This window comes from Aythya fuligula, chromosome 3 (genome assembly GCF_009819795.1).
Source record: "Aythya fuligula isolate bAytFul2 chromosome 3, bAytFul2.pri, whole genome shotgun sequence".
In the NCBI taxonomy this organism is placed as follows: domain Eukaryota; kingdom Metazoa; phylum Chordata; class Aves; order Anseriformes; family Anatidae; genus Aythya; species Aythya fuligula.
Window position 1 is genome coordinate 58,743,506 of NC_045561.1, and position 17,634 is coordinate 58,761,139.

Below are 17,634 nucleotides of genomic sequence, written 5' to 3' on the forward strand. Positions count from 1 at the left end.
CTTCAGCTGAAGTGGGAAGAGACTCTTTATATGCCATTACACAACCACTAACCAGAGCGGACATCTCTCACTCATTTCTCACCTGTAATTTCATTTGGGGTGAGAAGGCTGACTAACAGCTTTCAGTATCTCACAAACTGAAAAAGCATTTTGATACTATCTGTAATGGCTCTAAGGATGCCCACTACACTCCAATGGCATTTCTAGTAGTGGTTCAGCTTGCAGCAGGTAGAGATCTTAACTAGAAATTTCCTGGTAGATTTCTGTGTGTATGCACACCCACACATATGCTCATGCATGAAAATAATGCAGCTGAGCTACAGGAACACAGTATCATACAAACAAGGACCAAAAAATTCATTCATTATGAAGGTAATGTTATCAAGAGGGAAATATTTGGTCATTATTCATTTAAGAGCAGAAAAGAAGCCTGTTACCTCATGAAGGCTGTGTAATTTCCACTTCCAAGCCCCCTGTTTCTGCTCAGCCCAAGCACCGAGGGCCGCTGCACAAGTGCAGAAACACTTCAGCATTCTGCAAGGTTTGAGAGCATCGGCACAAATTTATTCATGGAAACATAAAAACTCTATCGTGTTACACCACCACTGCACACCGCTGAACAAAACAACAACAAAAACCATTAGATTTATGATGTTGTGACGGAGATAGACTCCACTGCACCCAGGGCAGGAGCTGCCCCTTGCTACATCAGTGTGCCTTTCGATTTCTTTGTGTCCATCCAGTGAGGATCAGCAAGCACCTCCTATATTTCGGACTGAAAGCATCAGAGCTTTCAGAAGAAAACTACTAGGACAGCCACAAATTGACAGAGCTAATTTGAAATATCCAGCACTGCAGACACCATGCCAAGGCTATTGGCTCTAGAGTGACAAGGAGAAAGGCACCTTTGAGAGCCAGGAGGTAGTTACTCTGCCTCTGATCCAGCAGGTTTTTGCTACTTTGTTTTCATAAAGGCTTTCCTCTGCTTAGTGTAAATGTCATTCTATATAGCTCCTTCTTTATTTATTTATTTTTTTTAATCTCATCCCCTTAATGATCTGAATTTTTGATCATCAAAGAAGGAGACTTCGTTATGCTTTAAGTATATGATGAATGAAAGCACATCCCAGGAGAAATTAAATCCAGCTTCAGAGCCGTATGTACTTGGACATTACTGAAATTAAAGTGTTAGCTTCAGTTTCTGAACAATGTAAAATTTGCACAGTTTAACAACAGGTATGCAGAGAAGACTTTCCTACTGGAACATCAGTAATCTCTGGGAACTGTTTATGTCCACTCTTTAATTACAATAAAAATAACAAAATCACATACACATTTCATCATTGCCATCAAAGCCTTGCAACTACTGCAGCAACTAGTGCATATTTAACATATCCAGTAGGCTCCACAGAACAAGTTTGCTCTGCATAGTGTCACATAAATCATCACATCTGCTTTTCCACCAAAGCTTTATGAAAACTGTGATTTAGTTATTGCTGTTCATTATAAAGCTGCAAAAGAGGGAGAAAAGGACTGAGTAAATCCTAGAATTAGTGTTTCTAGGAAAGGAGAGGTTGGAGTTTGTAAGATGAGAATGATCATGGGACGGCATAAACAATTGCAGCTTGCAATTCACATTGAGTTTTCAGAAACCCAGCCAAAACCTCCTTTTTGATGCCATCAGCCAGAGGAGAGCCCTGGGAGTGGTTTCCACCCCTGTCCACTTGCATCGACGCCCAGCCCTTGAGGCTGCTCTGAAACTTCACACAGATCCAGTGACAACACATGCTTTGAAAAGTAACCAAATACTATTTTTTTTTCTTAAATGATGAAATCAGGCTTATGATTTTACATTTGTATCGTTTTGCCATTCCCCCTCCCCCATTAGTGTCCTCAAGCCCAGCTTAAGTATTTAGTAATCATTTTGATTTTATTGCTAAAAAATCTCTTATTGATTCACAAGGTATTTCTCCACTAGATTTTTCTAAATGGTCACCAGGAAGCCACAGAGGACACAAACTCAGTTTTTGTCCCTGCAGTTCACCCTCAGTCATGCCGTGAGCAGCCCCTCCAAGCAAGCAGCACGGGCCTCACATCTCGGTGCCTTCCTCCCAGGAAATCATCCCCACCGGTCCCTGCTTAAAGTGAAACCACCACGCCAAAACTGCCTGATAACAATCATCACAGGCTTCTCAAATGGTTCTTTTACAAGAATATTAGTTTACAGGATCAGAGAGCTGTGGCTTGACCAGCTTGAGAAGGGCGTGTGGCTCCGTCAGGCGCTGCCCAGGCCAGGCAGCCCAGACAAGCACTTTCTGGCAGCAGATCCCCTCGCTTTGTGAAGTGCAGAGATAAAGCTCAGATGAAAAGGTTCGCTACCAATTTATGTATATTAAGAAAAATAAAGTCTGCTGTTTTAGTGCCTGCACTATCAAATGAAAAGATTACTCGGTACATAAAGATGGAGATAACAGATAACATACTAACCGTTTGCTGAAGCGGTGCAATAATTCGATTTTACAAGTACAAACAAATCAGACAAAGAGTTCTGGTTATGCACACACATCCTCTGTCAGCCCCGATGCTATCGGCCATTTTTGCAATACATTGACAAAGATGGGATCCTGAAAACCCTGCTGTGTTCACAGCCTTACAGCTTCATTTCATCTTCACAGCATGCTTGAATGTGGGCAGCGTGTCTTGAAAACATCTTAAAATATACAGTTGGAAAAGGACTAGGATTTTAAATATATATATATGTATATATATATATATACATGTATATATAAATTTCCCCTTCCATTTCAATAAAGATAGCATTTAAAAGGCAGGATAAACAAAACAAAATCCATAAATTAAGGAAATTTCCATAAGGAAAACGAGATACCTTTGTGCTTAATAGCCTTTGTGTTTGTTTTTCTTTGTTGATTTTGTCTGTTTTTTTGCCAGGTTGTTCCAGGCATCATGTCAGCAGATGGCACGAGCACAGTTCTCTCAATGAACTGTGCCACAGTCGGTGACATTTAGCAGAAGAGAGGTAGCACCTGCTTCACAACAAACCTATAGACAGGAATAACCCTAAAAGCTTGGTCATCCTGCAAGGCAGCAACAATGATTTATCAGCTATGTCTGTAGAGCACTGAGCCGCAGCAAGTTGTTCGTATTCGCAGTGCAGTTCTCATGAACTCTTCACCTAGCGTACAGAGATCACGGACAGACTCACAGAGCAGACACAGCTCCTGTGCGTAAAGCAAAGAGCACCAGCATTCTCCCACCTAGAACAGCATAACCCACAAATCAGGCAGCTGTTTCCCTGGGGTCAGGGTTTACTGGCTGAAGAGTGGATATGACATATTTCTGTGGAATTACAGGATGGTGAAATGATTAGGTTAAGGCTCATCTACTTAAATGCCCCTTCAGTTGGAGGAGACGTAGATCTGTAAACGGCTTAGCACCAAAGAAAATGATTGAGAATTCAGGGCATTCTGGGTTGTTGCATTCCCCCTATCTTCCTAGAATAAACTTTCAAGGAATAGGAAGAAAGAAAATGGCAGGAAGCACAGAGAACCATAAACGTCACTTTTGTGTCAATTTTCCTTGCTTGCTACTTTATTTGAAAACATTTCATTATTATTTTTTTGTATAAGAAGAGAACATTAGCCAACTCTTGGTTTCCTCCTAGCTGTACATTACTATTTCAGAGAAAACCCTGTGGACCTGCTAAAGTGCGCTCTTATATAAACTTGCTTTTTGTGTGCTTGCTGGTTTTGATCAGTTTTTGACATGTGATGGAAATCAAAATTATAAAAAAACTGTTATAAACTGTTATAAAAAAAAACTGTTGTAACAAAATTATAACCAAAGACTGACTTCTAACAGTGTTATTCCCATTGCTATTTGAAAAGCTTACATAAGAACTGGGAAAATTGGCCTGCAATGTTTTTTAAAAGGTATGCATTTTAAAGAAATTCTATAGACCAATAAAGAGTTGATTTAAATTGAGACTGAACTCAAGAGAATTCCTTTGCTTTATTAAAACATTATCATACATATATAAAACATATATTGCAGTCGTGAATTTATCAACCTTCTACAATTAACCTTGTGAAAGCAGTTACTAGATACCTGAAATGACACTACAAGAATAATTCCAGAAGGAGCATAAGCATTCCAGGCTACTTTAACCTAGGAAGCAGGTAACAAGGGGAAAATATATGTATATATATATATATATATATATATATATAATATGTAGATATATAATATATACACACACACAAGATGACAGTGGAATGTGTTTTTTGCCAGGCATGGTTTCTTGCAGCTGCTGTATGAAAAGCTGCTGCTTCTAGATAACATGATGAGTAAGAGCCAAAAGGAGCCATTCAAGAATCGATGGTAATTACTACTTCAAATCTAATCTTCCAGTTTTACATCAGAGAACAGACAGGCTGTTCCACCACCTACACCAAGTACAGGTGCAGGCACCCAGCTTCCTATGGGAATCACCATTGCGACACTCAAAGATGCTTTTCTAAGGCAGATTACTATGAAAGACCAAAAACTAACTTGAATGTACCAACAGATCCTGCCTGTTAACATCCCTTCAAGAGCATACATAGAAATAAATATATCTACATCGCTTTCATTGGGTTTAAGCATTTGCAGGCATAGAAATACACTAACAATGAACTTCTGTGTTTCACCATACTGCTCCATGGGCAGAAAGACTTCCGTCTTCCAGTGCACAACTGGCCGGCTATGCTGGGTCCCTTCCCTCTCAGCATTTCTGAGGTTTGCCACAGCTAGACCCCAGACAGGAGGGACTCACCTTTTGGATACCTCATCCATAACTCACTTGGCCAGGGTCACAGGCATTGGAATTTGTAAAGGAAAGATTTTTCCCTTAGGTAACCTAACAGGCTCTTTGGTGGAGCTTTACCTTTCCTAACCAGTTCCCTGTTACTGCAAAGGTCTTTGTAATGGTAGCACCTCAATCTTGCCCATCCTCAGATGGTATCACCCAAGTCAAATATTCAGGGTTGAAGTTGCTTAATTCCAGTATAAATCTTGTATGTTTAGAACAAGATCTAGTAATCCAGTGATCTATCCTGACTTAAATTGTATGCATTAGAGCAAAATTGTAAGCATTAGAGCAAGCATTTCTTTGGGCATTGGAAAAGATTCATTTTGAAATGACATTCTCCAATCCCTTCGCAATAATGGAACAAAAAATGAACTTTTCAAGTTGAACACAAAGTCACTTTTTGTATCATTTTTATATTCCGAGTGTTTAAAAAAAAAAAGGGGGGGGGGGGGACAGGGGGACAAAACCATTTAAAGTCCCAAAACATTTAAAGAAGTACCGTAATTTCACTTTTCCAACAGAAAGCTTTGCTAGAGCCTTTATAAAGAAATTTAGGAATTTGTAGCTAAAATTTCCTGTTGTCACTTGTAAATAAGATTTACCCTTCTTGTGGGCTGAGGGGGTCTGTAAAAATTTGGTTAAAATGCATGCGTTAAGAAGGTATTATCCAGACTTGTAACACAAGTGAGATTAGTAATTTTCTCTTAACGCTCTTCTATGAAAAATTGCAAAATCAGTCTTTACAGAGATTCCATTCAACAAAACTCTAGTCCATTTATTCTCTAGAAATAGCCTCTCTTCCTAGAGAATAAAGGCTCAAAAGGGTTCTTTAATTGACTAAGTCACCTACTTTTCCTGCATTTTCATTTCAATACACAATGGAGAAGTTATACGTTTCAAAAATGCCTTGCCACAGACTTTAATAAGTGCTGAAGACACTGCAGCAGTATTAGAATTTGAGATGCAATTTTGTCTCAATTTTAATGTTAAAGTATTTTGAAGTTCTACTTATCCTTACATTTTTTTAAAAAGCAACTGAAGTTTGAGATAATGAATTATGAGGAAAAAAAAGCGTTTACCTGTGCTCAACAAAGTTTTGACGGTCTGTTTTTGAAATATAGCAACTATTTCGTAAGAAAGCTTTTGCCAATTTCATTTTTCTTGAGCCAAGTAGCTATAAAGTATCTCCTGGAAATTTATACACCAACATGCTACCTATATACACACACAATTCTCACAATAGCCTTCCACGTGGTGCCTTATGTTCATCAGGACCTGGGAATTCCACCCTTGACTTAGCAACAAGTTTTGATAGAGATGCTGTTCTGATGCAAGCTAAAGGAGTTAACATGCTCAGAAATGACTAGATGTTGTTAGAGCTAATCAAAGATGGAGTTCATCTTTAACATTACAAGAAAAAAACTCAAACGTAGGCATCTGAGCTAGAAAATGCCAGATTTTGTTGCTGAAAACGTAGCACACGCACTAGGTCATTTAATTTCTGGTTACTATTCCCTCAAACCTGAGCATTTTCCTTGTGTAGACTGGATGCAAGAGAGCAGTTGCACAGACAACTAAAATGTGATGTTTCTTTACATGCAAGCTTTGGGTATGGATGCCTGTCAATGACTTAAACTATGATTTCAGCTTGTCACTTTCTGCTTCGTATAAAAACAGTTTTATCAAGGTAAAACACCCAGGAAAATGTCCCTGTGGGATTTTGTTTTTAATTTGTCTAGGAAAAATAACTAGAAGAAATTAAACTGTGAATATTTGTTTGTCTAACATGTATAAAATCTCTAGCCAGTTCAATGGTTCTGCTTTTATCTCCTCCTTATATACAATGTACTTATTTCTTTGGCCTTAAGAATTCTGACAGACTAGAACAAAAAAAATAAGATTGCCAAAAAAGATTGTGACATCAAATTTTCAAAGGTCATACGAAAATTCATTTAGAGAAGAAGGTAGCATAATGTCCACAGGCACGTTTACATAGATCATTAAAATCATACAGCCACCTACCTATTGAATGAAGTGAGCAGCACATCTCAGCACATTTCACTGGATGAATACAGATCCAGTGCTATATATCAAACAGGTATAAATAGAATCAAGTTTTAGAAGTCTTAAAATACCTCCTGAATATTTTTTTCAGAAGACATCTGGTAAAACACCTCTCGTGATGAGCTTGCACAAACTGGAGAAAACCCAGCAAAGGACCACAAAGATGACTGGGGCATCCAACATCACAGGATCGTCTAGGTTGGAAGAGACCTCCAAGATCACCGAGTCCAACCTCTGGCCTAACACTAACAAGTCCTCCACTAAACCATATCGCTAAGTTCAACATCTAAACATCTTTTAAAGACCTCCAGAGATGGTGACTCCACCACTTCCCTGGGCAGCTCATTCCAATGCCTCACAACCCTCTCAGTAAAGAAGTTCTTCCTAATATCCAACATATGAGGAGAGACTGAAAGAGCAGGGACTGTTTAGCCCATAGAAGAGAACGTTCAGAGGGATTTTAATGTGTGTAAATAACTGATAGGGAGGGACAGGGAAGAAAACGGAGAGACTCTTCTCAAAGGTACACCGTGTCATAAGAAGAGACAAAAAGCACAGACTGCAATACAGGAAATTCTGTTGAAATGTGAAAGTGCTTTTTTACTGTGAGGATGGTCAAACATAAGACAGATTACCCAGAGAACCTGTGGAGTCTCCATTCGGACTGGGCAATCTCCAGAGGTTCCACTCAGTCTTGATGATGTGATTATTATGTCTATATAAAATATATACACCTACATCACATTAATCCCTGGAAACGATATTGGCTTTAGATGAAAGCAAAGTATGCAACTGAGAATTTAAAGTTCTACCACTTCCACAGAAAGACGTTTTTGTCTGTTGAGGTAACAGATTTTTGTTTGGGCTTTCATGTGTACCGTATAAGCCATCCCCAAAGTGAACCAGTGAGTTCTTTACACAGTGACTACTTTATACTTGAGAACAAATTGGGTTCGTATCTGGAAAAGGCTGGTGCTTTTATAGCTATTTCTCACAGTACATAAGCTTTCTTTTAATTCAGGATAGTTTCAGCAGGCCCTAAGGCACAGCAGTTCATCAAGCAAAGCACTTAATGAAAGTATCCTCATCAATGTATCGATGAATCAGCAGTAGAATTTAAAACAGAACTAACATCTGCATCTTCTGTTCTCTGTGTAGCTCCACAGATCCTATAGTTCTTGTTTCACACACAGAAACTTTTATATTACTCTGTAGTTACCTAAAGCATTGATTATACATAAACAGCACAAAAAAGTACATTAACTTTGTGTAAATCAAGAATTTATGGTTTATTGCATTTGTTTACAACTTCCATGGGGGATTTTTGGTGTAGCTTAACCTGAAACCATTAGACATATCTACACAGTTGGTTTTTTTTCAAGATTCAACTCTTATCACACAGTGATCAATTCTCTATGTTCATCTTCTGTAGCTCTCTCAATTCCAGTTTTCCAGAGTTCATGAGTACTGACACTATTGAAAAAGTGGAAGTTCAAACACACCTATACAAACAAACTAGACAGAATATTGTAGATAAGGCTATCCTTCTTTTTTTCCCCATTTTTCTTTATATATATATATATATATATATATATATATATATATATATATATAATTTGTTTAAACCAGGCACAGAGAACTTCAGAAAACACAATACTGAAAGCCACCTATGCACCTATGATACTCTTTGCAGGTTAGGAGTTTGCAAATTCCACAATCAAGCATTCATCCCCATAGCTTTAACAATGAACAAACGGGTCTTGTACTTCCTCAGCACTTCAAGTGAATTGTACCTTAAACACAGTGGTGCTAAAACTGTACCATATTCACCAGAATAAGACTATAGATGAGCTAATTAAGTGCCACCATGTTGCATTCAACTGTGTACTTTACTTCACAACAGAACTGACTGCTCTAAGGCCAGTCTCACAACAAGTGAAAAAAACATGCACAACTGAACTGAGAGCAGGCAATGGTTGGGCACTTAGGTACAGCATCGAGGTTCGTTGTGGAGCATAACAGTAAAGAGTACTGGTCACAGCAGTAAGAGAACCAGTGCTTACATACAGAAGTTAAGGAAAAACTGCATTATCAAACTGTACTTTTACATTAAGGTCAAGCACAAACTTTTTATCATATTCCCAATTTGCCAGAATGCTCTGAAGAACATAACCCCCCCCCCCCCAAAAAACTTTAAAGATGTATAATTCTGCACAATCAATTCCACATTAAATCACAAAATAAGCACTTGCTTTTCAGCCACCTGTGAATTTAACAAAAAAACCCTTACAATTTAAATTAGCAAACGCATTTCCAATCTACAGCTTCATGTGACACTACTAATAATAGGCCTTGTTAAAGAAATTCTCTCAAAACATACATACAATATATACTGTGGGTAAAGGACACAGTGAACAAATTATTTCCATTTTCTCTACCAAATACCTACTGATTATGTGCAATTTTTAATGCTGATGTTAAAAGTTACATGATTTGTGTTCTTCCAGTCCCATTCTAATTGTAAAAGAGTTAGGATTTCAGAAGTGCACATATAATATGGACTGTGAACAGTACAAATTAGTGCTTGTTCCACATAGGTGTTGCCATAGGTCCCTGCGGAGCCCTTTCAACAGTCACAAATTCATCAGGGTTGTCAAAAGCTTCATAGTGCATTAATAGGTCTTGAATAGCACACTCCTCAATCTGGAAGGAAAAAAAGAATATGTATTTCAGTGCCAGATCTACATTTATACCAGTAATTACACCACAGTTACAAACAGGATTTTGGGGCCCTGAGAATGTCTGCTACAGACCTCCTCAAGAGGAAGTAACAGTAGATGAGGCCTTCTTCATGCAACTGGAAGAAGCCTCGTGTCTGCAAGCCCTGGTCCTCATGGGAAACTTAAGCCACCCTAATATCTGCTCTTAGGGCATTTGCATTGGTGACAACTTCCTAATACAGGTGATCAGCCAGCTGACGTTGATCACACTGGTGGATCTCAGACTCACAAACAAGGAAGGACTGTTCAGGAATGGTAAGCTCAAGGGCAGCCTTGGCTGCAGTGACCCTGAGACAGCAGACTTCCGGATCTCAAGAGAAGGGACCAAGACAAATAGCAGAATCACAACACCCTAGACCTTCAGGAGAACAGACAATTTGATAAAAGATGTGCTTGGAAAAAAAATCATAGAACATGGCCCTTGAAAGAAGAGTCCAGAAAAGCTGTTTGATTTTAAGATCACTGCTTCTAAACTCAAGAATGGTCTGTCAATGAACAGAAAGTCAAACAAGAATGGAAGGATGGCTGCATCAATAACAAAGAACTCCTTACAGAACAAACACAAAAAGGAAGCACATACAAGGTGGAAGCAGAGACAGATGGCCCAGAAGAAAAACACAGACACTGTCTGAGCATGCACAACAGATTTAGTAAAGCAGAAGGCCAGATGGAGTTGAGTCTGGCAAGCGACATGAAAGGCAACAATAAAGCAGCAAAAAGATAGGAGCATCTGACATGGGAGAGAAACTAAGACAGCTACAGTTGCTAAGCATGGAGAAAACTCAGATCTAAGCAGTGTGTATAAACAGCTGATGGGAGAGTAAAGAAGACTGAGCAAGACATTTCAGTGGTGTCCAGTGACAGTCTGAAATACAGAAAATTGCATTCAAGCTTTTTTTTTTTTTTTTTTTTTAAACTGAGAGTGGTTGGATACAGGAACAGGCTTCCCAGTAAGGCTGTGGAGTCTCCATCCATTCTTGGAGATATTCAAAAGCTGTCAGGGAAAAGCCTTGAGTAACCTTCTCCAGCTGATCCTGCTATGAGCAGGGACATGGACTAGACAATTTACGGAGACTCCAGCCTCAACCACTTTTTGATTCTATGAATTGATCAGTTGTGGGCTCAATAGTCAATTTGACATTAATGTAGGCCTGCCTCATCAAACAGCGATGTGAAGCTATTAAATTATATTTACTATTATATACATGATACTGAGTGTATCAATACATAATTAGTCCTAAAAACTCATCTCTGTAACAACCAGTGGAAAATCCTTGTTTACCCAGCCACAGTAAATTAGCACTTTACCTGGATCAAAGCCAAAGGTTTCTCTCTGCTCCGAATAAGAGCAGCTTCTTGCTGGAGCTCTTCCTCTACAATAGATGCAAACATGACGGGTGCCATCACAGGAGAGTTAGCTGGCGATGTTGCTAACCAAGGACTGCAAAGAAAAAAAAGCTAATGATTATGAGGCAACATCAGAAACAAGGTCAGCACAAAACACAGAAAGCAAACACCAGAGTTTATGCCAGTTTATGCCTTACTTATGATTCTCTAGCGGCGGAGAATCCAGAACATGGTCTTCCAGACTTGGGCTACTTCTAGCTGTCCACCTGGAAAAAGGCAGTAAGGAGAAGTCACTGACGAAGCATTCTCCTAAATCATAATGAATTATGAATTCAGAGTAGCCAGTTACAAATTTTTATTTATTTATTTCCTCCATAAGATAGTCATTGCGAAGTAATGATGAGTTTGGCTTTAAGTGTGACATTGTGGCTAGTGGGGACACTTTGATACTCATTTCTGACTACCAGAACTTCACAGATTTTCAGTTTGAGCATTAACTGGCATTTCCCAACTTTTGAGCATTTGAACATGTTTTGTTTTTATTTTTTATTTTTTTAACGTGGAAAATAGTCAACTGAATTATACACTAACAGCATTTAGTATAGATCTGTTTGCAATTCACATGGAAAGAGTATGTCTTTAAGGTATAAAAACCCCTGTATTCAAATCAAAACATTAAAAGAGCCAGTACTATAAAAGCACTGGCAAATTATTTCCTGAAGTGTAATACCAGAAATTATGGACTTTCAGTGTGTAGCCTGCAAACACCTCCTATATTCATTAAGGACAGCATACAACTAGAATTTATGGAATTGAAAAAACAAACCCTGAAATACCAATAAAGAGTTCCCAACAAGAAGACATTTTATTCCTTTGTAAAATGTTAACCTGTCTACAAAAAGAAATCACATTTGGTGTATTTTATGCCTTAAGAGACAAGTATGTGTGTCAAAAAAATTCTACATCAGTAAGATGAGAGAAACCTATTCTTGTTATTTAAAATCTTTGGCAACATGTGCACTTTCCAGAAGTCTAATAAAGTGTTATAGCATAATATGAAATGCTAGCAGACTTTTTCTGAATTATTCTATGGCGCTGAAGTACTCTAATGGTGTTGGTATTTCAATAAATCAGTCTCAATTTTCTTCAAGGCTTTGGTAATCCTTCGTAAGTGGCCACAAACTCTTGGAAAAGAGGAAACATCTATAGAATGCTATCTATTAAGAGAATTCCAGTAACTGCTAAGTTCTCTGCCTGGAATTTTTTCCCCAGAACAAAACTCCAAGGACAACAAGAAGCACGATTCCTACTGCTAAGCAATGAGAGCAGGATGTCAAAAAAGCTGAAAGAAACATCCATCACCAAAAGTGACATTTAAATGAACCATGCCCAGCTTTTCGTCACAAAAGCTAATTTTGCCCACCGAACAGCCAAATACTCAATAAACAGAATGAACACAAACATTAACATCTGCCAAGGCACAACACTGGACTTCAAAAGAGGATCTCTGCAGTGTCACTCCCATGAATCAAACCCAGCAGATCTACCTTCTGCCAGCTCATATTGCTTCTGTGTTTCCACTGGAAAAGTACAGTTCATATGAGCCAAGATGATCACTTGCCTCCATTTTCAGTAATGCTGATCATATCAGACTCTAGCAAGACAGCCAGTGAGACACTGTATGGAGAGGAAGCCAAAAAGGTGTGGTACTTTCCAAACTGAGTGTTTCTGGATAACCACTGTTCCAGAAATTAGAAGGAACTGACACAAATAAGAGCTGCATGGCAAAAGAGGTCAAATCTGCTTTATCAGTCTCCACACTGAGTATCTATAGAGTCACAGTTATAGTAAGTGATGTTATTAATTTTAATTCTTTTTCCACAAGGATTGAAGAATAGATGGGGGAAAAGAAATAGAAAAGCAGTAACTTTTTTCTTCTGTTTTATCTTTGGTTAAAGAAAACTAATAGCAGGATAGACAGTCCTACTTTATTGAAGAAAGGTATCAGGTCACGCCAGGTAAGTGTGATAAACCAATTTAATAGTTACTATTAATTTAGGAAAGGATAATGTAAACAGAGTGCCTGCGAAACAAAGCAACTGGAAAGAAAATTCAGAAGTACAAGCAAAAGAGACTGTGTGAAGTGCAGCTATTTAAGATGGGAATTTTTCAGCTTGGAGAGAAAGAGGAGAATCCATGGTGTACTGATCACGAATCAGAAGTATGTGGCTGGGAGAAAAATCTTGACTCAGAAATATGTTGGACAAGTTTCCATTTGAAATAAATCTTTCTGCCACCATATACCACACAGGACGAATATTATTTGGAAGAGCTTTCAGTTATTGCCTTCTAGATTCCATGAAGAACAATCTAAATTGTCATAAATGCAGAGAAGGAAAAACTGGCATTGAGTTTTCCATTGATCATTTTCTGAGAGCCTACACGTAATCTCTAACCTTGCAAAGAAAAAAAAAGAGGGAATACAACTGTACTTCGCAGACAAGATCTGGACTGATTGCTGATCTTCAGAACAGCCTCCTCCAGACACAAAACCAATCATTCCAATGTGTCTGAGTGCAAGTAAGTATGGCAGAGGTTGGCATGAATGAGCAGGCAACTCTAGACTGAGTTCAGATACAAATGGGACAACAGTCAAAACGGGGACAGACTACACAGGAGGAAAATGGAAACATTACCTCACTGTATAGGGACAGAGTTGTAAGAGCCAAAAGCTCAGATGGAGCTGAAGCAACCAGTAGATGTATGGGGCAAAGAGAAGTGCTTCTATAATAACAGGAAGAAAAAACAACCAATCAACCACAGAGGTTTCATGATGACTACAAACAGCTAAATGTTCTAATACCCACTTTTCACAAAGACGGATGTGGGGAACTACAGACTGATCAGTCTCACCTCTATCTCCAGGAACATTGTACAGTAAGTTGTTCCTCAAGTCATTTCTGAGCACACGAGACCAGATGGTGAGTGGGAAGAGCCTGCATGAATTTATCACCAAGTGCAAATTATCTGGAAACCTGCTTTCTATGAAAGAGTGACTGGCTCTAGACACAACCAGAAAGCAGATGATGTCATTATCTTTCTTTTTTGCTTTTGCAAACCAAATAGTTATATGCGGCCTTCACATAATTTGCACCCTTGCAATCAGTTTGAAAAAATATGGACTGGGTAAACGTACTATGAGATATGTGGAAAATGGGCTGGACTGCAAGGCTCAAAGGGTGCTGGATCAGATATATGAAGTCCAACTGGAAACCAATTACTAGTAGTGGTTCACAGGGACTGATACTGGAACCAATACTGTTTCATGTCTTCGGTTATCTGGAAGGAAGGATGGTGTGCACATTCAGCTCCTAATAAGAAAGAGATGGATGGGGCCAGGCTGGGGGTGCATGCAGCAGTCCACGTGCTGAATGCCAGGCTGCCCTTCAGAAGGGCCTCAAGAGGCTGAAGAAATGGGCAAATGAGGACTGATGAAATTCAAAGGCAAATGTAAAGTTACGTACTTGGAAGAGAATATCCCCACAGAGCAGTACAGGACAGGGGCTAACTGGCTAGAAAGCAGCTCTGCAGAAAAGGACCTGCAAAGTCTGAGCAGGCAGCAAGGTAAAGATGAACCAGTACATGCTCTTGCAGCAAAGACGACCAATGACATACTGGGCTAGCAAAAATAGCCATACAATCAAAGGAAATGATTCTTCCTCTCTGTGCTGCATTTATGTGGCTACAGAGTATCTTACCTATTCTGGGGCTCCTCAGTACAAGACAGATGTTGGCATGCTGGAAAAAGTCCAGTGGAGGGCTACCAAGATTAGGGACACATGGCAGGAAACACTCTGAAAGAACTGCTGCCTTCTAGGACTGAGCAAACAAAGGGGAGATCTCATTGCTGCCTTCAACTACCTCACTGGAGGGTTGAGGAAAGATGCAAGAAGAATCCTCTTAGAGGTGCACAGAGGTAGAACAAGAGACTATAGATACAGGCTGCAAAATAGGAAGTCCAAGTAAGATGTAAGGAAAAAAACACACCCTGGAGATGGTCGTGAACATGTTGCCCAGAAAGGCTGGGGTATCTACATCCTTGGAAATACCACAAGTCAACTAGGCCAGGCCCTGAGCAACGTGATCTAGTTAGACCTCTTTGAGCAGGAGGCTGGACTACAGATTCTAAATTATTCTATAAGTTGTTCTATGATTTCAATACAGGGGGACTACTTTTGTGTGAAGTCTAGATAAATCAGCTTCCAGATTTTACTACAGATCATAAAAATAAAGCAAGAATAAAAACCAGGAAAGAATCAAAGAAAAGGAAGGGCAGAGAACAGGAAAAGATGATTTTCTAGTTCATTTAGTTAATTTAGAACTTGCTAGTTCATTTAATTAAGAGCATGTTTGTACAGCTTACTGAATGCCTTTATTCTGGTGTCATCTCTACTTTCCCTTTTTCCACCCGCTCTAATAATGCTCACCTTCCTGCACATCGACAATAATCTGCACCTATCCAGCCCATTTGAAAGACATTCTCCTTCCCACTCAAAATCCAAAGAACTCACAGCACTACCATAAACAAGTCAAGATAGACTGCTGTACTTAACCAGTCTGTTAGAGCATAAAGAGTTTTTCTCCGGAGGAAGAAAAGAAAACACACACAAACTTCCACTAACTGCCAGTCACAGTTCCAGTGTCACAGCACACTCTAGTGATCAATTAAATGACAAGTTTAAGTACCTGTGTCATCTACCTCAATATAAGTAGGGCTTTAAAATGTAGGAAGAAGTCCAGATATTTTGAAGCTGTTTATACATACATACATCTGTGTTTCTTGCTAGCTTATTCCAGATATTAAATCAACTGCAGATATTTCAACATGCTAGATTAATTCCTTAGCTGGCACCAAAATGACTAGGAGAAAAGGAACAGAGGGGAAACGGGAAGCAAGGATATATAGAAAAATGGAAAAGAGCCCTAAAAACATCAAACTTGGAAACCTGGAAGTCTCGAAAATTAAAGACTGATGCAGAGATGTAAGTGGCTCTGCATGGAAACAAAGCAGCCAAATATCAGTACTGAACCAGCCTGATTAACCCAGCTGGCTGAACTTGCCATGACTCCTGCACAGCCACCGACATGTCCCAACACTCGACTTCCCAGTGTTTCTTGAGGATTTGTTCACTTGAAGCCATGTCAGGTCTGGTGCCTCCGTGACCTAATGACTGCTCTCAGAAAAAGAACACAGAGGCTGGTCTCCTGCAGAACCTCTTGGGTTTTGCTGTACCGTATCACTCATGCACTAGTTATTAGCTCAATATTAGCCAAGCCAAAAGTAGGCCATTCCCATGCGAAGCCAAAGAGACATGTTTCCACTAAGACTCTTCACTGCTCCCTGGAGTAACACAGTGAAGACAACCCAGGCTGCCACAACAAAGTTAAGTCATGTCAGGCCTATGTTTTTAGCTTGCATTATGAGCTACATACACACAGCTGCGCAGCGTAACTCCCAAGGCTGAGCTGTCCCTGGAAACAACACTGATCTGCCTCTGGACCCCATCCAGTTCACATCTCCACATTCATGACATTGTTCATCTACAGAAAATTTCTGGATTGCAGAAACTGGAAGGAGACAGTGCATGGAAGCACATTTATACAACCCCTCAAAATTTCTTAGATTTAAGACTTAATAAGTTTTAGTTTAATTACTACACAGCTTACCCAGGGAAGAAAAAAAAAAAAAAAAAGAAAAAGCAGAAACAGTAGCTGTGTAGTATCAGTAAGTCTGACATCAAGAGAGAGATGAGAATTACTTATGCTCTACACACATTCGATTTCCTTTTCTTAAAAAGGAAGAGGAAAGGATGCGGATAATTAATCTTCAGTGAAATAGTTCTTGAATGCCACTGGCAGAAGTCAGAGCCTGCTGTGACAAGAACTGTACAATCAACGATTAAAATTACCTCAAAGTAGAAATGCAATTCCTAATTTTCAGATGGATGAGCTAGTCACCTAGGCTTTTTATACCTAATAGAGAGAAATAAGCATCTTCAGAGACGATTCAAAACAACCTGAAATAGCTCTGGAAGTGCCCTCTTTTCCGACTGATGATAGTCGGTCATCTAGGCTCCCACTAGCTTAACGTATCATATTCAGACAACTAACGTATCATGCCTGGACTCAGCTCAAAGAATCCAGTTTGCGAGCCTGCAGACAGGCCAGACTCCACAGACTATACAAAGCAAAGCAAAAGGAAATGAAGTGACTTTATGGAGATCACAGACCACATGTGACAAAACTAGCAATGGCATCCTGTGCAAGTTCCCTTATCACCAGCCACGCCATCTCCCATGGGATGAAAACCTTTGCTATTTTGCTAGCAATTAAACTTTTGACACCTGTTATTTCTTCAGATTTGTGTTTCAATTATTTCCTGCATCTCCACTTACCACAGTAACTTCAGCTTTATTCCTGTTTTTGAAGGACACCGCTCCATCACACACAATCTCCAAAAAAATCCCATCTCTCTCCCACCAGTACTTATTTACATACAGATGCGTATTTTGTTTG

The 17,634-nt window shown here is 39.3% G+C and overlaps 1 protein-coding gene across 3 annotated transcripts in view; it reads right to left on the reverse strand.

Annotated features, from left to right (window-relative positions):
- Window positions 1-8,533: 8,533 nt before the first annotated feature.
- The window catches only part of IBTK (inhibitor of Bruton tyrosine kinase), a 52,624-nt gene continuing 43,523 nt past the window's right edge, over window positions 8,534-17,634 (reverse strand). For all 3 annotated transcript variants that reach the window (XM_032184120.1, XM_032184121.1, XM_032184119.1), the window contains exons 27-29: window positions 11,256-11,324; window positions 11,020-11,152; window positions 8,534-9,634 (exon numbers count right to left, since the gene is read on the reverse strand). In XM_032184120.1, coding sequence (XP_032040011.1) covers window positions 9,509-9,634; window positions 11,020-11,152; window positions 11,256-11,324 — 328 coding nt within the window. In that variant the 3' untranslated portion in view covers window positions 8,534-9,508. The remainder of the gene's footprint in view (window positions 9,635-11,019; window positions 11,153-11,255; window positions 11,325-17,634) is intronic.